This window comes from Malaya genurostris, chromosome 2, assembly GCF_030247185.1.
Source record: "Malaya genurostris strain Urasoe2022 chromosome 2, Malgen_1.1, whole genome shotgun sequence".
Classification (NCBI taxonomy): Eukaryota; Metazoa; Arthropoda; class Insecta; order Diptera; family Culicidae; genus Malaya; species Malaya genurostris.
Genome location: NC_080571.1, coordinates 308,851,358 through 308,874,105, shown reverse-complemented (window position 1 = coordinate 308,874,105; position 22,748 = coordinate 308,851,358). Strand labels below are relative to the sequence as shown.

General features: G+C 36.1%; 1 protein-coding gene across 8 annotated transcripts; it reads left to right on the top strand.

Moving 5' to 3' along the window:
* The first annotated feature begins 516 nt into the window (after nt 1-516).
* LOC131431048 (adenylate kinase isoenzyme 5) lies at nt 517-18,355 on the top strand. Of its 8 annotated transcripts, none has more exons than XM_058596501.1 (10): nt 517-645; nt 4,917-5,065; nt 10,211-10,516; nt 10,937-11,082; nt 15,613-15,795; nt 15,858-15,966; nt 16,048-16,321; nt 16,384-16,600; nt 16,662-16,826; nt 17,382-18,355. In XM_058596501.1, exons 2-10 carry the CDS (start codon nt 5,044-5,046, stop codon nt 17,733-17,735), a joined length of 1,776 nt encoding a protein of 591 aa, XP_058452484.1. In that variant the 5' UTR covers nt 517-645; nt 4,917-5,043; the 3' UTR covers nt 17,736-18,355. The 8 variants fall into 8 exon arrangements, with proteins under 8 accessions (XP_058452484.1, XP_058452483.1, XP_058452479.1 ...); XM_058596500.1 differs by having other exon boundaries at nt 16,039-16,321; XM_058596496.1 differs by having other exon boundaries at nt 517-625; nt 4,872-5,065; nt 15,858-16,321.
* The last annotated feature ends 4,393 nt before the right edge of the window (nt 18,356-22,748 follow it).

The following is a 22,748-nucleotide window of genomic DNA, read 5'->3' as shown; positions in this document are numbered from 1 at the left end:
TTCTTTCTCACGAAATACTCGAAATTTCACGCGCACTGTTCGCGAAACCACGAGCTCCACCAACTTCACTTTTTTCCAACATAAAAGTTTTACATAATTGTTTTTCACTTTTAGGAACAAACCTACACATGTCTAACGATAAACTCAGAATTAATTCGAAGTTCAATGAAATCCTATGGAAATAACGCAGGCAGAAGCACAACGAATACTTGCAACTGGATCGGAAAGCGTTCAAGAATGTTTGTATGGGCATGCAAGTACAGATTTCGCAGCAAATTGTTGTGTACTGTTGAACCAACCACTAACATGCACCTTTGGCGATGTTTGTGTTAAAAGGACATCGTCTATCACCCATGTGACGTAGCGGATGGCCGTTACAGATCAATTATTAATGTGCGCTTATTCCATTGAAATCAACGGCGCACTCATATGCGGACGAGCGAGTAAATTGACTGTTGGCCATTGGAGACTAAAAAGGTCTGACCAACGTATGCGACATTGACAGTGAGAGGCGACATTTCAATCCGATAACATGTTTCGAGCGGGAGTGAAGTTTTTGATAACCCGTGAAATTCGAATTATTTCATCCTGATATAGTAGTTATAAAATCATCGCTGTCTCTTCGGTATCAAACAAATTCGGAACGTTAGTAGCTGAATAGTGAATGTTTGAATGTTTAAAATTCTCCGCTGATTCTGATAAACGTTCAGTGACACACGTCGCCGAGAATCGAGATTCGTAGATACTAATGATGATGACGATGATAGTAACTATTGTTTTGACCACCATCGTGACTCCGGGCCCAAACTGAATGACCACGTAATCATCGTCTGGTGACATTGGTGACAGAGACTAGGATAGAAAATTGTATTCGAACCTTGTTTAGTCTGTGGTTTACGGTGGGTGCTATCGTCTGCTGTTCGGTATATAGCATACGTAGCCTTCCCGGAGTCATGTCGGTGATGAGCATGTTGAAGACATCCATTGTACTAGTAAATGATTGACAATTTGAGTGAGATTTATCGATTTTCTAGCACCAAATGTACGGTACTAATTTATATTCATCGAAACCTGGTGTCGTTTAGAGATTAGCTACTCGATCGGGAGATCGTAACATCATGCTATCAAAGTTATCATCATCTGCTGTAGTAAATTTGTTTATTATCGCTGGTTATGGTACTAATTAAAGAAAGAACTAGTCGCATCCAAAATTGCTCCAGTTTAAAATAGCATTGTTTCTTTGGAAAGCATTGAAAACATTAATGTACTTCCCGGCTTAGTGACATATAATCAAACTAATATATTGCGTATGAAACATATATTTTCCTGTTGTAATAGAGATGTCAGTTAGATAAGTAAAAGATATCAGAATCCGTACTGACTTTAACAGTGTTTGAAATAGTTTTCCAGTCCAATGTTGACTTCATCAGTAGTTGGTAACTTGTTATTTGTTCAATATTTATCACACTAATTACAACACGGGGCGCCTAAGTAACCAATACGCGTAGTAGGGAAAATCAATGGAAAACTCTGTCCTGTGCATTCTAATAGCTTCATTTAAAGCGTTTAAATTATTCATCCTGTAAACGCTTCAGATAGTACAATCAGAAGGCCATTGATGGGTGAATATTCGCTCTACAGGGCAAAGAAATAAGTGACCATGCAAAATCATAATTAATCGATTGGAACACGTGTAAGAGTGTTGGATACTAGTTGGAGTTGAATATCAGTTAACCTTCCAAGCATTTTGTCGACTACTCCCTTTTTTTCTGAACCTTAATTCAATCAAAACCAAACTTGATTAAATCGTCCATATCATACACCAGACTTATACGAGCATTACAATTGAAATAATTTTTCAACTGATATAATGCGTGGTTCACGAATTCTAATATAAATTAAAATGCTATCAATGGACGGGAAATACTTCCATGAAAAATAAAGCTTTACAAAATAAATACGTTTCGGGAAAAAAACTGTGCGAAAAAAGCTATAATATTTCGAGTAAACGCACAAAAAACTGTTTTTTTGGTTTCGGGCTTTGATTGTTGGTTTCGGGAGGCCTGATTCTAGTATTGAAAGCTGTCTCAGAAACTTTGAACGTAAGAACAGGATAAATACATTTTTTCTTCAGTTTTGCATTCAATTTCAAGTCTTGAACTAAAGATTTTCATACAGCTTTTGCACTGAACAATTCGAGCCCGGTTTTGCACTAAATGTTTTTATCCTGTTCTGCACTAAAAAATACTCAACGGATTCTCCTAACAAAGTTGCATTTTATAATAAAATCTGATTCTCAACAGATAATTTTGACTCAAAGACTCTTAATTTTGACTCACAGACCTTAAAACTTCAAATGCACAATTAAATACAACAAAACTGTAGATCGATTGTATCTAGAAAACGTCCTAATTGAAATGAATTTTGTTCTATTTTGACATAATCAAAATCTACACATACACTTTACATAAATATTTACAGAATAGCACATTCAACCAATTCCAAGAAACCGCTTCAAATATAATCGAAAAACTAATGTGAATAATAGAACATGAGATCACACCCAAAAGGATAAAAAAGTTAAAGTATTTTGATGTGAATGATTAAAAATTGAACATGATTTAGGCACCATGATTCGTTTTAGCATTGACTGGTTGGTCTCATTCAGCAATATGTTCATACATAAAACCCACTGTCGAGCTTGGTAAATTCGAAAATATTTTTATTATCTTTCAGCTGATATTTGACATAATATTTTTGATAAACTTATTAGTGAATAAGTATTATACTCCAACCAGCAAATACGTTTGTTGAAATTTCGAAATGTGTGCTAGCTTCTAGAGATATTCGGTAATTTAATGTCACTTGGCACTTAATCGAAAGCGCCTTCCAGAACCCGCTTGTAACTATCGGGAATTTATCGGGAATATTTTACAAAGAACTTCAACGACATTGTTGACCAATACATCAAAAACAATTGTTCCGAATTGCATATTTGACGATTGTAAGTTGAATGCAAAATACTAGTCATGAGCTCCATGTAATTCACCATTATTCATTGTTTGTTTGCATGGCCTTCACAGCAGAGATGGCATTTCACTAGAGTGATTCACCAGTGCGTAAGTTTCATTTCGACACTGCGGATACATTTGTTGTGCTCCGCACAAAAAGGAAAGCGCACTTCTTCTCAGTGTCCATTAGACAGACTTTAAGTGCGTGCTTGTGCTGAAAGAAGCTGGTGCGAGAGAACCACATTCTATTCGCATGAATCGCTCACACGTGCTCTCGCCTAAATACACCCAAGTGATCACTGGCGCGTGATGGAGAGCGAACACTTCTGTGAACCTCAATTAATAGAGAGTAGATCTGGACTTGCTATGAAACACTTGCAAGGAAAAACGAAAATTCAACGATAAATAGTTTTATTTTGCTGATTTGGCGTGTCCCACGCTTCTTATACGCAAACCATACACCAGCGTGCTCACCAGCCTGTACACCTATGTGAAAGTATCTGCATCAACCCCAGAGAATTTGATAACTCTGCTGTAGCACTTTGGTGCGATTCAGTGAAAGAGGTAAAAGAAAATAAACACGCGCTCATGATGCGTGCACACTTTATACAACAGTGGTGTGTATATGTGAAATAGAAGAGCTCTCGTTTAAGTTGTCAGTGCGAGTGGAGAAATTTTGCTTGCTCTTCGTCACACAGAGGAGAAGGACATCTCTGCTTCACAGTATTTTGCACAACCAGGCTCGCACTGTAAAACTTTTTAAAATTTTGTTAAGGTTTGTTAACTGGTAGAAAAGTATTGAGTACTACCGGTAACGAATTCATAAATATATTTTAAAAACAAAATTCTTTTGCATTTTTTGAACTTTTGTGAGCTAATAAAATCAAAACTAAATCTCTACTGGCTTGTTTATAATTTCGAAAAATTATTATTATTTGTTTGCCTTCAATTGCTGAAGACACGGTAATTCATGAATTACACTTCGTTGCTTTTGTCAAACATTCAGTAAAGGATTTATTGAGCAGACATTAAACTTCCTACTTACTGACATTTGTTAAAATTGATAGTACCAAGCCAGACACACAATCAATATTAAATCTCGACAAATTTAATCGAATGAACATCCTGAACTCCGGTTCACAGCCGAAGTCTTCCTTGACATCACTATCCAGTTTGTCGATATCTGGATTGAATGTACATAAAAATGATTGACTGCGTGAGTCACCTGACATATGTTTATATTGCCAAGTTGTGCCAAGCATCTGTCTCTTTCAAGGATATTATTTGTTGATTCATGCCATTCGGCTGAACATGTAGTGGCGGTCAACAAAGTTGACTGCTTTCCCAGTGACTCGTCGGAGCATAGTATGTAATTATATTTATTTCAAAGTAAACAATAACACTCATGTCACTTGCTAGGTCAAACCGCGGTTAATTAGGGATAGGGTCAAAGTCTGAATGAATATCGTTGAATGACTTCGTATGTTGCAATCATTGAGGAGTTTTGTTTTGGTTTGCCGACGTTTAGCCGAACTATAAAATTGCCGTGTAATTACATTCTGATTGGCAGGAACGAGAAATAATTTTGTTGCACGCAGCAATTCGTATGTTGTTGGTTCCGAAATCGCTAGAATGAATGGGTCGTTTCTAGAATTTCACCCCACTCATGCCGCATGTACTCTTTCGCGTTATGTTCATATAATTAGAACACGTTTGTTTAGTATTATATAGAATGCACATGTGGTTTCCTCTTGTTGTTCTATATAAAGCATAATAGCAATGGTGGCAAGAATGAAATGAATGCATCTGACTGAAAACGGATACTTGTATGAATTGACTAAACTAAATTGTTTACCTCAGACAGCAATGGTTGAAATGTTAACAAGATTTCATTGTAAAAACTAGTGTCTGGAACTCATTATATTCTGAGTGATTCAACAGAAGCTTTAACAAAGGTGCGATTATAGTACTGTGTAGTGAATTTTATGTGTGATTCAAAAAGTTACTAAATCTAGAACAACACGAATGGATAATGGGCATTTGTTTGGATACAGGTGAGTGAATTATCTGTTTTTTTATTTATTTAATTAATCATTAATTAATTAATTAATTAATTAATTATTTTTACCTATTTATTTATTTATTTATTTATTTATTTCTTTATTTATTTATTTATTTGTTTTTAATCTTTCGACACAACATTATTCATCACATTTGTTTAAAGCTCATACTCATTATAACTCTTTTTTACTCGTACAATCCACTGGGCTTCTGCTTCCATGTCATAAATGGTCACAATTGTCGGAGTTTCTTTTTTCTTACTTTCGGTTACTACTTTTTATTTAATGTTTCAAATTGGGTTTTGTATATTTTTTTAATCTATCACTTTGTTTTATAAAAATTTTTTGGTAATAATATTTATTCTGACTAAGTGTTGAAACAATTTCGCTGCGTTGTTTTGCAAAATTTCGTTATTAATTATAAGAGTGTGATTAAGGTATCATTATTCAAAGTATTGTCCCTCGTTATCCACGACTTTCTGCCATATTTCTGGAAAAGCTCGGATACTGTGATGAAAGGGTTCATTTTATTCAAATCGATTTATCGGTCTAGTTTTATTTATAATGAAGTAGTTTTCAAAGTGCTGCTTTAACAACCTATGCGCAATGGATCGGAACAAATGGTAATCGGAAGGAGCAACGTCTGACGAAAATGGTGCGTGAGCTGAGCTTCCCATTTCAGCGTATCCCCACACGATAGACTTCTATCGTTGGAAAAGAATCTCACAGGTGATCAAATACCGTTCGGTGTTCTTTGGCTTGAACTCATGTGGAACTCACGTTCAAAATTCGACTGTGCAGTGATGTGCATAACGTTATAAATTTTTAATAATCGAACTTTTTCGTTTGTTCGGGACGTTCTTTTTCTTCCAAGCCTAACTTTTTGATTTTGAATTGAACAAGTCCTTTTTCTGCATGTTTGCTCAGCGAGATCATGTTCACCGTATACTTCCTCTTAAACACGATGACTTTCCGCGACCATTTTTTCAATTTAAAATAATGACGTAACACTTCCCACAAAAATGATTTTTTATGCTAAGAAACCAACGAGAAGTCATATACTGGTAAAAATGCGCTATGTCAATGTTTCCAGGAGAATACCAACTTTTGTGTCTGTGACTGTGAATAGTCCAATAAATAATTTTTTGTAAAACGCACAGAATTAATTTCAACACCCTGGTATTTTTCGAGATTATACTTACTTATTTGTTTCTTGGAGCAAACTTGGAGTAAACATAGTTTCACATGACAAGACTCTTTTTCTTTGTTTATGTTAGTTCTCATCTTTCCAGACTATAAATGATTGATAAAAAAACTTTTCATATTATAATGTTCTCAATATAGATGTTTCCGGCATATTGCTATTTCGATAAGATGTATAAATAACAGAAAAATATTTGATATATTTGATCATCTCACTGCTGATAAGTAGATTTTAGTTAGGTTACCGATCATACTTTTAACTAATTCAAGATAAATCAGTATTTTAATCTTGGTAGCTGGTTGCCCAAAAAAAATGAATACACAACCAATCATTCAGTTTTTTCATGATAAATAATAATACAGCAAAACCTCAATTTACGCGCCTTTTATATGTATATATGTATTCATATATGCACGTATATGTACATCAGTGCAGTAAAGCTTCATTCAATTCAATTGAAACTGAATGTGGAACACATTGACGATCTCTTTAATGCAGTAAACTTCACTCTCTGACACACACAATGTTTGCTGACGGCCCGAACGGACAGCATTCAGTTCATCACTCGTTTCTCTTCAATCGAGGCTCAGTTCAACCACCGTCAGTTGATCTCTTGAAGTAACAAAATATCTCTTTCAATAGTGTGAGAGCGGCCTTCAAATGAGGTTCATGTAAACATTTGAGTTGGTTCAAGATAATAGATGAAAGACAAACCAGATAGCTGAAATATCAATCACAGAATACACATAAATTAATTGTTTCCTCCTTCAGTTTTCATTTTTAATACTTTACTCCATTTATAATTCTATTCGTTCGAACTTGCTTACTACCAAGAGCGAAGGCAATGAAGGAGTTAGACTACTTGGCACTCGAAACTGAGCAAGCAAAACTTCAAATGACTAGGTACAATTATTCAACTGACGATGAATTCCGGGAGCTTCACTTGAAAATGGCAGCAAAAGTCAAATGAATTAGTAAGGATATGCTGACAGTCGGCGGCCATAACTTTCATTTTCATCTTATATTATTCGATTGAAAACGAAATTTTACCGCACTGATGTACATACATATATGCGTATATGTTCATGCATATGCATAAACACATTAACTTCATCAATCTATGCTTGTGTAAATATATACACATACATATATGCACGTGCATATACGTGAAATATACATATAAGATGCGTAAATTGAGCTTTTGGTGGTATAATAATATAGTGAAAATAGAAGATAATCGAGCCGTACGTGAATTCTGTTAACCTTTTTCTGTCCAACTAACCAAAAGTTCGGATAACAGGGACTGATTCGGCTTAAGCTGCGAGCAAGTTCACGTGAAACTTGTTCTGATCTTTCAAGTTGCCAAAAATTCCACGCGAACTGTTAAGTAGTGATGGGCGAGCGCTCACGAGCCGTTCATTTGAACCGACTCGTAGCAATGAGCGAACGAATCACGGCTCGTCAAAATTGAACCGCGGCTCTCAAGCAGAGTTGCCATTCTAAAATCTGTGTTTCAACTTGCAAAATCTGTGTGCCTGTGTACGCCCAAATTTGATTGCGTTATTCTTTAAACGATGATGTTTTCTAATGAAGCTGTCAAAAAAACATAGGAACATTTATTCTCCAGTGAATTTTCAAAGAATTCGGTCGTAATAGGAGAAAAAAATAGATTTTTTTTCCAAATGGAATTTCAACCACTTTATTATAATATCCCGCTTCCTCGGACACGGACACCTCTAGTTGTGAAACACAACTTCAGATCGCCCATACCGCTCATGCATTTCCGTGGCTCTCACACTCACTCTCTCGAACCTATTTTCCACATTGACGTTTATTGAAAAAGAGCCAATGAGCCGTTCAATTGAACCGGCTCTTACGAAAGAGCGTTCGGTTCAGAGCCGCTTATTGGAATGAGCCGTATTGCCCATCACTACTGTTAAGTAGTAAGAAAGTTCACGCGGAACTCGTTCTGTACTTACAAGTAATGTTGTTCGAATATCAAAAATGCAACGAACGCCAATGATCATCGTTCGCTTCCCTTCGACTTTGTTCGATAATCGCTCTGATATTCGGACTTGTCCGTATATTCGGGTGCGAACGAAGCTGCGCTGCTTTGTTGCTCGCACGAAGATCTATTCCTTGCAGTTGTTATTCGCATTGAACATACCCCCGAATGATTTAACGCGAATATGGAACGAATATTCATACAGCGATCATTGTCAAAACCTAATTCGCGAAGATCGTTCGTGCTGTCTTTGAAACAAGCAAATTAAGAATGTATTAGTAGATTCGGGTTCTCTACGATTATTGCTTATTCATTTTCACCCTTCTCTGTTTTGTGCAGTGTTCAACGTTGTTCGAGACGTGCGTAATTAATGGGATGATATTTACGGCGAAGATCGATGAATGAATTAGTTACACGAAGAATATGTGCATCATTGCTTACAAGTTCTCAAAAATTCCGCGTGCACTTTTAAGCAGCATGGAAGGGGATGTTTTGAGTAATTGTAGTACTATCGGTCGTTGGGGCAGCAACCTATGAATCAACCGGTATGCATAAATCATATTGGCCCTTATTACCGGTGTCAGTACACGGTGAAAACCAAGTGAAGTGATTGTGAATCTTATTATCGGTATCACTTCACGGTGAAAATCGAGTGAAGTGAATTTAGGTCCTTAGTACGGAAGTCGCCTCAAAGACAAAAGTATTTATTTGGATAAAGTTGATGCCATTGTGAACATCACGCCATCAACATTTTGTTGAAAAAATGAGTTTTTCCACTACAGTGATCACTTCACTATGCGTGATACTGGTAATAAGGAAAATCAAGTGAAGTGACATGTAAGTGAAGTGAATGTGAAAGTGGAAGTGAGAACGGTGATAAGGGCCATTCACTCGTTTCTACAGAAGAAGTCATTTTCAATTAAAAAAGATTTTGATACAACTGTTCTTTTCGCGATAGCGTTTAGCAATTGGGATCCAGGGGATCCAGTTTTTATTTAAAAAATTACCAATCAACGTATAACCGCCCCGAGATTCGTACTGCAGCGTATCTCGACGGTTGAGGCTGCAAGCTAAATTCACCTAAAAGTTTACAAGGGCCTTTTACTTTTATGAATGGTAGATTTTCGGGCATTCTTACTTATAAAGCTTCAATAACATACTTACTTGTAATGGAAACAAGAGAAATCAGAAATTTAAAAAAAGTTTATACGTGTTGGGGACATATAAAAATTTGACCCGAAAAGCAGTCCATCTTCTAATGCTCCAGGTCGTACATCAGTATGCATTCCGGGTACCCCCATGGGAACCTATCTACAACACAACTGATCTTCTATTTTCACTACTCGGTTCTGCTCGCTAAGAACGATAATCTTCGCTTCTGGATTACTCTGGACAGTGCTTTTGTTAAAATGTTTCATTGCACTAGTAAAAGAAGACGTGCTCACATTCTGAGAGCTCAACCGCAAGTTATCAAAACTTTTATTACTGAAACACAAAACTTTTATCTTTTCAAAAAATCTGTTATCAAAACATCAAACCGAATACTATAAGTGTTGCATAAAAATAAGCTGTGCGTCCAGATATTAAAAGAATCAAACTGTTTTCATAGAACTCAACTTCAGTAAAAAATATATATGTTGATATAGTGCATTTGTGAAGTTTACTGTATTTTAGGATGACGTTTTCACAAGAATGCTACTTATTTTAGTTATGAAAAACATCATCAGTTATCACAAATAGTGGTATTTATCGCAAATCAGTAGTCTGACTTCAAATAGTCAACTTAATAATTAATGTACTTTAAAAATGTTTAAAAAAAAATTTCCAAGGGTAGTAAAGAAACCTTAAATAATAAAATGGAAATGAATAATCACTTAATTTATGAGTTACATACCCAGTCATAATGATGCTACCCATTTTCTCTTCGCAGACAAAAGCAACACCGTCCAGGAAGTGGAAGAGTCGGATTGGAAAGGTGGCGGAAGGGCCGGCGGCTCCCGGTTAGCCATTGTCAGTTCCCCTTCGCTCAGTGGTGCCGGGAGCAAACCGGCCAACGGTGGCATGATGCAAAACACCGGCAAAGTCAAGTTCGATCCACCGAAGGTACCTGTTATCTTCGTCCTCGGTGGTCCCGGTAGTGGTAAGGTGACCCACTGCGATACATTGATGCAGGAGCGCCGTGGTGTCACCCACATCAACATGATGGACCTCCTGCAGCAGTACGCTATTGGAAATGGTGAGTCATTACCATACTATCAAAGTGCGTGTCATTCACCGAACCGCTTCCAGGTATACATTTTTTATTATGGGAAAGCAATATGACTGCTAGCTACGTCCAAACGGTAATCCTGTAGTCCAAACAAATACTCGTCATATGCAATTTTCCTTCATTGTTTCCTGCAGCATATTTACATTTCCATCGATTGTCTTGAGCTTTTTGTGTTCGATTTTATTTCAAGTGCATTTTGTTCGTCCGTAGTTGTAATGACATGCAGAGGCCTGTTGATAATCAGTTGAAATATTAATTAAGGTCAACTAATACTAAGTTCGATTGAACGGAACCGTTCGATTTCTATGCTCGAGCATTGTACATGGGAAATACTATTCACTAACTCCATTTGTATTTGAATGATTTCGTCTCCCGTTTCTAAAATAGCAGATATGCAGGACTTTTCCCAGCTATCGTCTCGAACCGTAACGGAAGTACTAATGCTCGAAATGAAAATGTCACCAGCTGCCAAAACCTACCTTGTATCCGGATATCCGCGTTCCATGAGAGATGTCGTGGAGTATTCCGAAAAGGTAAGCGATGCGATTCGGTGTACTTTTTGTGCATAGTAGCTATAGAACGAGTCATACCGCTGTAATCAATGAATGTTTCCAACTAAAGAAACTAGTAATTGGCTAGTAAGGGACCGTGGGTAATGAATATATCTTACCATTAGCAGTAGATCGTTGACAGACCTCCGACGTTGGCTGAAATCTGCGAATCACGCTGACGGGATTTGAATAATTAATTGGCATAAATCAACGTCGTAGATCCTAAAACTATTATAGACAGATTTATTTATTTGGAAGTTCCGTTAGATGTGATCATGGTAAAAATTGATAAATATACTGAATACACATCTAACACGGTATTTTGCCTTTTTCATATAGAAACGATGTACGATGACTGTGGAATCCGGCTGTTGATTTTCATCAGGATTCTATTTCCGGTTCTGAATTACAGGGTAAAGTGTGCTCAAAATTTCAATCCTAAAAATTCAATCAACATTTGGAGCGATGACGAAAAAACGGAAAATTTTTTTTCTAAATTTGGTTAGAACTGTTTCAATTTGTTGGTTATGCTAGTTTATGCTCAAACAAACTTTTAGCCTTTATCATAAAGAAAGGTTATGCAATCACTTAAAAAATCGAATATTAAAAATTTCCCAGAATTTCTCATATAACTCATGTCACAGCGAACAGACATCCAAGTAGAATAAACTTTTCCAAAAAAGCTGTGTAAAGCATACAAGTAAAAATCCGTTAAAATTCGCCGTTGCGCACGACTTTGCCCGCTAGAATTATCATTGTATGAAAACTCGCACGCAAGAGCTCATATGGGATTACTAGGCTGCTCGAAGCGCCTCTACAGGAGAATTGCTACTTGGTGATTGCTTTTTAAAACAACCGTTAAATTTCTTACACAAATTGAAATCTCTACTTGGATGTTTGTTCTCTGTGCTCATGAATTCATACATTTTATTAATTTCATAATTTTTGCGAATTTTTTCCAGAACCATCGTTCAACAAAATAAATTCCAATGTTTTGCATGATAATAAGCATCATTCGAACAACATTTTGTTGTAGAGGTCCTTTTGAGGACGCTTCTTAAAAATCATGATTTGCGGTGTCCACTGTATCTCAGCGCAGACTAATCGAAAGTGAAAAAAACAAAGCAGCATAGATAGAGTAGAAGTTTTTCTAGACCCCAACGTTTCTGTTTGATTTTTTTGTTTAATTTTGTGAATGTTTGGTGGTAGGATAAAGTGAAAACTACGATTCTCGAAAAAATCCGGCATTTTGTAGCTGTAAAACCTCCCCAAGGTAACAAACAACGAAAAGGAAAACGTCGGTGTCTGGTTTTTTATATATAGAAAATATGTGCAAAATTTGAAAAAGATTGGTGCAGTAGTTTTTGAATGACGATGGACAGGGACTTTCAAAACCTGCTTTCGAGAAAAATGCGTTTAAAGTTTTTTGTCTATAAAATCGAAGGAAACAATTTATTACTCTAGGGTGTCCGCAGGGTCTAACATTTTCAAAAAATAATATTTTTTCTTTTATAAGTAATTATAATGAAACATTTCAAGAATGTTTTGTCAAGTTTAGAAGTCAATCGAAGTAGAAATCTTGGGACTGTCACGATCACTTATTTTGGTGCTTCTGGAATCAGAAACGAAGATCCGGTATACCCAAAATCAGTGCATTTGGTCATCAACTAACCAAACCTGTTCAATTGAAAAATCATACGACTAGTTGAAAGTACTTTGCTCGATTTTCCAGTAATTCCGGAACCGAATGACGTATCCGGATAAATTTCGGTAGGTTTATTTAGGATTTTTTTATTTGAATCTAAGCTTGTGAAAATTGGATGAGCGGTCTCTGAGAAAAAACGAGTGCACTTTTTTAGTTCATTTTGCACACCGTAACACCGGAATCAGAAGTGGGATGAAATTCAATAGCAGGTTATGGGACTACAATACCTTCTAAGTTGAAGAAAATCAATTGAGCGGTATCTGAGAAAATCGAGTGCACTTTTTCTTATTTTTTTTTTGCACATCAATCCGAGTAAAATTCAATAACAACCTATGGGACCAAGAGACCTTTCATTTGAATCTAATCTTCTCCGAGAACAACGAGTGCGCATTTTTGTTACATAAACACACACACACATACACTTTACGTACCCGACGAACTAAGCCGAATGGTATATGACAAAAGTTTTTCATGGCGATTGCATAGCCTTTCTATATGGCAAAAATATTGAATTTCTTTAACTATACGTAGCTTTTCGATAATTTTTGAATAGTGTGAAATGCTGTGCTTCCAGCAATTGTTAATAAGGATAGTACCCCGGTAACCAATAAGCACATAATAATGCCGCATTATGACAGCAAATAATCGCTAATTGGCATTTCAATCGCACTTGAGACTGAATTAGGGCCGGCTTTGGCAAAACATAAGGCTATTCATAGATAATGCTTATTTATGGCTTGTGCGCATTCTGACAGCTGAATTCTGATTGATTTCCAACAGATGAGCCGTCAGATTGCAGATATAGAGCATTGTTGGTGCTCATTAAAGGCAATTTTAATGTCATTATTAGTGCTTGCTAGTTACCTGGGTAATCGATATAGCTGTAAAAATGTGTAGGTCATTGTTTTCAATGCAAGATATCTTGATCAAGGGGGACTTTTCATTTGAGTCTAGTTTGATGAGAATTGGTCAAGCCGTTTCTAAAATCAAGACCTCTTTCTTGCGGATATATGGACAAACACACACACATACTCATACAAGTGAAACAAAGAAAAATTTAAACTGGTCGTATAAATTACCATGTACACTGAAGTCTCTTTATACGCGGATGATACGTACCGCGTAAAAAAAAACCGCCCCAAAAAAAACCGCGTAACTTGGGAAATCCGCGTAAAAAAGCTCAAAACTGAAGATAAAATTATTTTTGATGCCAAATATCTTAGAAAAACATTAAACGCCCCGATCTAATGTAGTCTCAAAAAATTTTGTTTTGTAAATATGGACTTTGGGACTTCCAAAATTTTCCAAGTGTCAAAGAGTTGATTTAAAAAAAATTTCGGGATAACACCAGATCTCAAAGTTTCATGCAATTCTAAAAGACAACCGCGTAACTTGGGAAATCCGCGTAAAATAAATCGCATAACTTCGGAAATCCGCGTAAAAAAGCCGCGTTTTTTTGAAAAAATCCTATATTTTTCAAGTGTCTAAGACTTGACTTAAAAAAAATTTCGGGATAACACCAGATCTCAAAGTTTCATGCATTTCTAAGACAACACAAGAAAACTGCGTAATTTGGGAAATCCGCGTAAAAATATCGCGTTATTATGAAAAATCCAAAATTTTCTAAGTGTCAAAGAGTTAACTTAAAAAAATTTCGGGATAACACCCGATCTCAAATTTTCATGGATTTTTACGACAAAACAAGAACACCGCGTAACTTGGGAAATCCGCATAAAAAAGCCGCGTGAAAAGAAATCGCATAAAAAATCGTGTAAAATAGACCCCAGTGTACGTGCTCAACGCTATTGGATTGGGTTGCTTTCAGGAATGTGTTCCGATGCATACCAAAGTACACTGTAGAAAAAAAAGAAAAACTTTTTTGGGGAATTATTTTGGGATCCAAAAATATTGAGTAATCCGAATTTTGTATAAAGCACTTTTTAATATGTATATTTAAGTACAAAAAAATTATCAGGTTCAAAAATTGAAAAACAAAATGGCGGCTTGGCGGCATTTCCGCGAGAGTGCTGTATTTTGACGGCCGGAAACATAAGTCAAGTAAATCTTCACCAATCGATTCAAAAATTTTACAGAATATTCCCGATAGTTATCTCCACAGAGGTACGTAAGGGTTTTTTTTAAAAATTATTGATTTTCTTAGAAATGGCAGCTCTATGAAAATAAAAACCGCGTTTTTTCATCACACAGTTGTTAAAAAAATTCACAATTTTGTACTATCGTTGAAAAAGCCTTCCGCAATAGGTAATTTAATGTGATTACCTTCAAATTGATGCAACATGGGTTACTCAACATCGATTAAATCCATAATGTTTGTGACCAAAACACGTCTGTTACCCAATATTCGAATTCTTGCTTTAGCAAACTAATTTTTTTCGCAGTTACATTAATCTATCTTTTCCTCACAAATTGTTTCTTGTTGAGTTGAGATGAAGCTAAACTACTGAGTTGATAATTGCTCTTCGTTATATAACCAAAACTCAGACATCATTCATATATAAGTTTTAAGTTTTCGTTGAGTAAAAAAAAGAAATGCGAATGAAATACAAATCCGTTACATGCAAGAAACGTAAAAACTTAAAAAATAATCTATTGTGTTCCGAAAATTTGAGTTGAATTTTTAAGCTAATAAGAAGTACAGATTCTCCGATTTATGTTTGGTTTCTAAGTGAAGAAAATAGTTATTTAATATCAGTAACTTTTTAATTAGCATCTACCAGCAATATTTACTAAAATTTTAGAGCTCACTAGTCTCCTTGTTAATCTTCACTATACTTCACGATCTGCAGATTCAAGTAATCAACGGTGTGATACTGATATCATGGCGTCAAACCATTCTTCAGCGTCAAATCGATTATGGTGCCAAGTTGGGCCATGTGGTACTGTCACTGGCCAAGATGGAACTTGAAAACTTTTTCAAGAATGTGATGCCCGTTGCCGATTATTTCGATCAAAGTGATATGCTCATAGCTGTAGGTCATTCAGATTTATGGAAGTTTTGTGGTACAATAATCGAGTTAACTTTTTTCGTTAGATTAATGGGGAACGTGCGCCCACGGAGGTGTATAAAGACTTCCGGGCAGCTGTACTCGATATTCTTGGTGCACAGGAAAACCAGGAAGCGCTATTGAATGGAGTTGCAGGTATGGGTAGGGGCGTAGATGACATTCCCGGCAGTATAGTTAGCGTAGAAACGGCACCTAGTCAAAATAAAGTCATTGCAGCTCCGGCGCATCAAGTAGAAATCAATAGCCGCGTCCGGTCACCAACACCGCCGCCACGACTTGCGACAGGTCCTGCTGCACTGCTGCGACAGCAGTCACGTGCTAGTCTAGGAATGCAACCTCAATCTCGTCAGGACGATTATGGGAAGCTGAATATACCTTCGAAAGTAGACGGAATACCTCCGATCATTTGGGTGATTGGTGGACCTGGTAGTAATAAGGCCACACTTTGTTTGAAGGCCGTTGGAACAAACCCAGGATGGGGCCACTTCAGGTATGAATAGATTGTCGAGTGATGTTTTCATAGGTCATGTATTTTTGTGATTTTAATTACAGTGTTGGACGACTACTACGAGCTATCGCTGAATCTGACCCACGCGTAGGAACAGACAACTATGCCGTGAAAGAAGCAATTGCAGCTGGTGAAATGGTTCCTAAGAATTCATTAGAAAAACTCCTTCAAGTGCAACTGTCTCAGTTAAGCGATAAACGAGGAGTTATCATAGATGGATATCCTAGAGATATGGGACAAGTAGCAGATTTCGAGAAGAAGGTACCTATATTCTGAAATGGTTTGTTTCAACGAAGAACGTTAACAGTTACTGTAATTATAGTACAATCAAAAGCCGCCAATTATTTTACTGGACTGTTCGAAGCTTCAACTTGGTCGGGGCAGGCTTGATGATACCGTATCGTCTTTCCGAAGGCGACTTGAACTGTTTCGTGAGTTAACGCTGCCAATGTTGAAAGAAATGGACACCGCTGGACGGTTGACCATTGTAAGTATATCGTCATCGAAGCGACCGCAATCTATTATTCACGTAAAAGAAAACTTCCAATGTCATTGTCGAAGAAACTTGAACTATACTGCAGTATGTATTTGATGGTGCTGGTCGATTTTTCTTTCAGTTGAGCAATAATTGCTTCATCGATTCTTTCATAATTTATTCCATAAAATGTTAAAACTTTTTGTCATACTGATCATTCCACAGCTTGTTTATTATAATGGTTTTTCTAACTCAACTAATGAGTCATTCAACTGCGAAGCTTTAAATTTTATGATGTATTACAGCAGTGCCTGTTTAAAAATTCAATGAAGTAAACACATAAAAAAGTCGTCAGTAAATTTTAATTAATATGTAGAGTAATACTATTTCACCTAATGCACCATAGGACTGTCTCTAGCAGTTCTCAAACACATTCGTATTAAACTCATTTTGATTTTAATATCATTGAAGCAAAAGTGAATTCATCCGGAGCAGAATCAATAAATAAATTTAAATTTGTTTAACTAACCATAAAACTAATTTTTGTTCCACCCTTGCCCATCAAAGGTCGACGGAGACACGGATAGCCCGACGGTACAGCGAGAATTCGAACGGATCGTTCGAGATAACATACAAAATGTGCTGAAAACCCATAGTACAGGAGAATCTGTCGCACCGGTTGAAATTGGCAGTTTTAGGAATGCTATAAAACGAAGCCGAAAGTCAGATGATGCGATCGTGCATGATTTGGACGCTGAGGTACCGGGGGTGGTGCCAACCATAAGTCATCATGTGAGCCTGGCGAATGGACAGCTGGGTGGAGGCGTCCCAGTGGGCGCCAAAAATGGGTATATTCCAAATGGAAGAGCAAACTTTCGGAACATGCTACAGGAAGCAAATGATTTTGATACACACATTTGAATTTTAGACAATATGTTTCTATGCAACAAGTACAAAAGCGTAAGTTTGTTTACTCCGCGTCCCGGATTAACGATGTAAGAAGAAACACTTTTTATTTTTCACACAGACCCAAATTTAAGTGAAAGTTTTTCAATTTAAGTCGAATACTTTTATACTGGCGGTGTGCCAAAAATTGAAGAAGATTTCAGTTAATCCGATATTGTTAAATTAAGTACAAATATGATATAATTAATGTTGTTATGCAATTCGCAATAAAAACAACTCTTCTTATGAATGACTATATACATAAACATAATCTGTAGAAATTGGGGCTACAAAGCTACCGAAGAAATGAAAGAATTATGTTCATCTGCGATTACGGTTTGCACTCGGACAAAAAACTTACAGTGATGTATACGCAGTATATGAAATAGATTACCTTTCACGTCCTAAGATATTTACCACAGAGTTTGTTATCATGAAGCATTGCAAATTTTTCTTCATGTGAGGCAAATTCCGTTTGCAGAAGGATTGTGTTTAGATTAAAAAATATTGATTCAGAAAAAAATGTTAGATGTAGGACACAATAAGCTAAGTTGTTAGTTATAATGTATGAATAAAGCTTTAATAATATAATTGTAAATCACCTATTTGACAACAATAAATTTGTTTTGTAGAGAATGATCATAATTTATGCTAAGAGTGTCCGATTCGTCCGTGGAGTTGAGATGAATGGGGGTACCGTTATTGTACCTTTAATGTCGATTACTTTGCCCTCTATCGTTTTGCTTTTTATTTTCACTTTCTTTTTCTTAAATAATTGCAATATTTTTAAGTTCTACTCCATTAACAGCGTATACCTTCATTAGTCCTATGCGACGTTTTTTTTTATTATTAATGTTGTTAATCCTTTCTATACCAAAACCAAAACAAAAAAAAAACAACAAATGTTCACATTCTGCGGCCGTCAATCAGTCATCACTCATTTACGTCCGATGCATCAGAAAGGATATTGAATTTCGGTGCAATATCCTTAAAGTGCTACCAAAGACATCATATTAAAAAGATATCCAGCTCTCACATTTCCCGAACAAATCTTTGGCAACATCCTTTTTTGCGACCATGGCGTCCTCAGGTGAGTCCGCATCGAATCACGTACATAGAAGTAGGGGAGAGAAATGTCAAATTCGTACGCGCCAAAATAGCAGCACTGCGCACCCATACAATTGACATGACATGTTGAATGAGACGCCGTGCGATGGCGTTGCTGAACTGAAGATTGAGATCGCTCCAAGCTGACAGGGTCTGGTGCTACTTAAGTAGTGTAAGCTTTACATCTGGTTAGCCTTTCAAACTGAATAACAATAGTGCTGACAAACCGAAGGCGAAAAGGGAAATAAAAATAAATAGAATGTGTGCTTTTGCACAAGCCGATTACACTAAGGTCTCTTTTTACACGGTTTTTTTTCGCACGGATTCCGGAATTAACACGGTTTTTATTTACACGGTTTTCGCAATTAACACGGTTTCTGATGAGAGTTTAAAAAGAACTGTCATTTATTTTTTTGAGAATAATTTTAAAAAAGGGAACAGGTTGTCTGTAAGAAAACGATTATGAGAGGTAAAATAAAATTTGAAAGTTAACTAAAATCATTCATTCAACAAATCACGGGAGTATTGACTGCCGTTCCATAAAATGATTAATCAGTCTTCAGATCTTGAACCCCTGTCGTAAATAACACGACAACGTCTCTTCCGCTCAGTTGTGGTGTACGATGTCAGCATCGTCATTGATATCATCGAGAATTTCGGAGCGTTGAAGAACTAGTCAAATTTACTTCAACTCTTCATCATATCGAGCAGTACAGTATTTCATACCCATTTGAATGATATAGCTCCAGTAGTATTATGATTTACGCCGAAGAAATGAGTTGCTTCAGCATGACACATAGTTAACGCTCGTATCCGTACTGTATTGTGCAGTATTGTACTGTATTTTCGACTCAAATACTGTGTACTGTTTTTTACCCTCAAATCTACTGTATTTTAATTTGTACAGTATTTTTACACTGAAATGTACTGTATTTTTCACACTAAAATTTAATACAGAATTTTGAATCTTCAACGTATCGAAGATCTTTGGCAGTAACAACAGGTAGCGAATGTGAATGAGAACACAACAACAACACACACATTTTTTTCATTAATAATTCTTGTTCAGAGAGCGTCACAACAATCAAGCGAAACTTTGATGATTAAAAAAAGAAAAATGTCTCAACCAAAAAGAAAATATACTCTAAATCAAAATCATTATCAAAACATCCGCTTCTCAAAAAATGTTATTATTACTATCGCACATTTTCCAGTTTCTGACGAATTTTAAAATGCCCTAAAAAGGAAATAAAAAATAATTGAGTTTATGAACTTGCTTTGAACGATTTGTTTAGTCTTGTTAAGACGTAGAGCCGTATTGAGTGAGTTTTACATGATATGCGAATACAACTGTGTGATGAAAACCGCGAAAAAGCTACTGCAGAGACGGTACTCGAACCCGAAATAGTTCCTATCCTCCTGAATCGTTTTGCCAATTAAGCTATCCTGCATGCGAAACATACAAAAAAACGAGCTAATTTGGGGCTGAAACACCTTGCGGAGGGATTATTATTGAGAAATGACTACAAATAACCGCCGTAGGGCCCGAGCACAGCTGAACATGCTCGGTTTTTATGTTCAGTTAGGCTGTTTGTATGTGTGTCTCATATGCAGGATAGTTTAATAGGCAAAACGATTTACCCGTATTCGGCTTGCTACGGGTTCGAGTCCCATCTTTGCGGTGGCTTTTTCGCGGTTTTCATTACATAGTTGTATTCGCATGTCATTTTTTTAATCTGTTTTCCTCGTAAGATGCTGATCAAATTTATTTGCTTTTGTTTTTTATTCACTATTTTTAGAAAAAGGCGTACTGTAAAATGTACTGTATTTTCAAAGCCGATGTACTGTATTTCCTTGATTTTAACGCCAATTGTACTGTTTTTCGTAAAAAAATATACGAGCGTTACACATAGTAAAACCTTTTCTAATTTGATTTACATTCATCTCTATGAAGACCCCTTTAATTCTGTCGCTGCGTGCATAGATCTTCATCCAATACCCATGTCTTCCCACTCAGTTTAGTTGAAAATGACTGTTAAGACAAGCACTTCTTTAGTCGAACGTTCTAATTTGAAAGTATTATCGGTTTTTTGAAAACTGAATGCATTATACAGAAGGCATGAGCAATTTAGATTAATTTGCTTGTCGTACAACGCGTTTTCTAAGTGTTCTAATTTTAATTTATCATCCAATGTGTTTTATCAAGTATGACTGGACCCTTCTCGTAACCTCTGGCTGTTTTTTAGACTTCCGTTTTTATTGTGAAACAACAGTTACATTTTCATAGTTATGTGCACCTTGTATAAATTTGGGAGTTAAAAAATAAACTTTTTTTCTTCTTCAAATTATCAAAAATTACATTTTATCCAAAACAAAACAAACAAATAATCGGTTTTTGGAATTATTACGTAAAATTTTCCAAGCGGTTTTTTTTGCACGGTTTCCGCAATTAACACGGTTTTCTTTTACACGGATTTTTTTAACACGGTACGTAACCCCCGTGTAAAAAGAGACCTTAGTGTACTTTGTTACCAAAAAAATACGCTAAGTGTATGAAAACCTGTTTTGATGCCTTTCATATCTTCTACCATATGAGAAATCGATGTAGTTTCAATTTTAGAGTGCTTTGGATACTACCTTTGGTGGTTCTGGATTCGTTTATTGGGTTTTATTTGATTTTCCCAGCATTTCAGAACAAGACGTTGAATAATAGCTGACTAAGGCTGTAAATCATTTCGCAAATAGTTTTAACTTTTGGGTAAAATCTTTCAGTCGAGTAGTTATTCAACCCGTTATCAAAAATAACCCTACTCGAGAGTTGTTAATTTCCGACATTGAAAACAAATCATCCTAAAAAGGACAAGCTTCAAACCTCCAGTGAAAATTACTTCTGTGTAATTCAGTCACATAAACTGCACCAAAACAAGTCAAACGTCAAACGAAGTAAGTTTTTCACGTAGTTTTTCTAACGTTTTCTGTGTTGCATTTATTATACCACTTATACATTTTATTCTCAGTGCAAAATAAATACAACTAACTTTTCATTCGCTAAAAAAATCATTTGCGAAATGGTTCTCAAATGTGTCGAAAATGAACATTTGATGAGTACGAGCCTTAATTTTTTTCTTGTTTAATTGATATAACATCTTTCAAACATATTTAATATACATCAAGAAATTGAACAAGCAACATCTTATTTTTTCATCGTGTTAAAAATGTCCGATGAGTCGCATCGAATGCTTGTTGAGGCATGTGATAAAAATGCTCTATCAGAAGCAACATGCAAAAGGTGGATTAAACGGTTCTGCGGTAATGATTTTGATGTGTGCAATAGACGACGTTACTATCACTATCAAAAAAGTTTGAAGACGCCGAGTTGCAAGTCATATTTGATGAAGATTATACTTCTAGTCAATGTTGCACATATTCTTCGTGTAACTAATTCATTAACCCATCCTCGGTTCGAATATCCTGTCTATAATCATGCCCGTCTCGAACAACGTTGAACTATTCACTGCACGAAAGTGAGAAGGGTGAAAATAAATAAGCAATAATCGTAGAGAACTCGAATCTACTAATACATTCTTCGCAGCTGATATACATCTTGCATGTTCATTTTATACATTCGTTCATTTACTTTACTCTTCGAATTGGTTCGAACAGTGTCACTGCGATGATCGTAGAATTCCATTCTTCACGAAGTATGCTTCATCTAATAAATTCATCATATCTCGTGAGATAGCAGTAATGGGGGAGTGCTGGGATATGGTTCATCACACACACACTATGGTAAGACTATGGTACTAATACAGATGAAAACATCTTAATTTGCTTGTTTCAAAGACAGCACGAACGATCATCGCGCCTTAGGTTTTGAAAATG

Coding starts and splice junctions, on each gene's coding strand:
- LOC131431048 (XM_058596496.1), top strand. CDS start 5,044: ATGGGCATTTGTTTGGATACAG. Junction 15,796..15,857: donor AAAGTGATATGCTCATAGCT/GTAGGTCATTCA, acceptor TTTTTTCGTTAG/ATTAATGGGGAACGTGCGCC. Junction 16,322..16,383: donor CCAGGATGGGGCCACTTCAG/GTATGAATAGAT, acceptor TTTTAATTACAG/TGTTGGACGACTACTACGAG.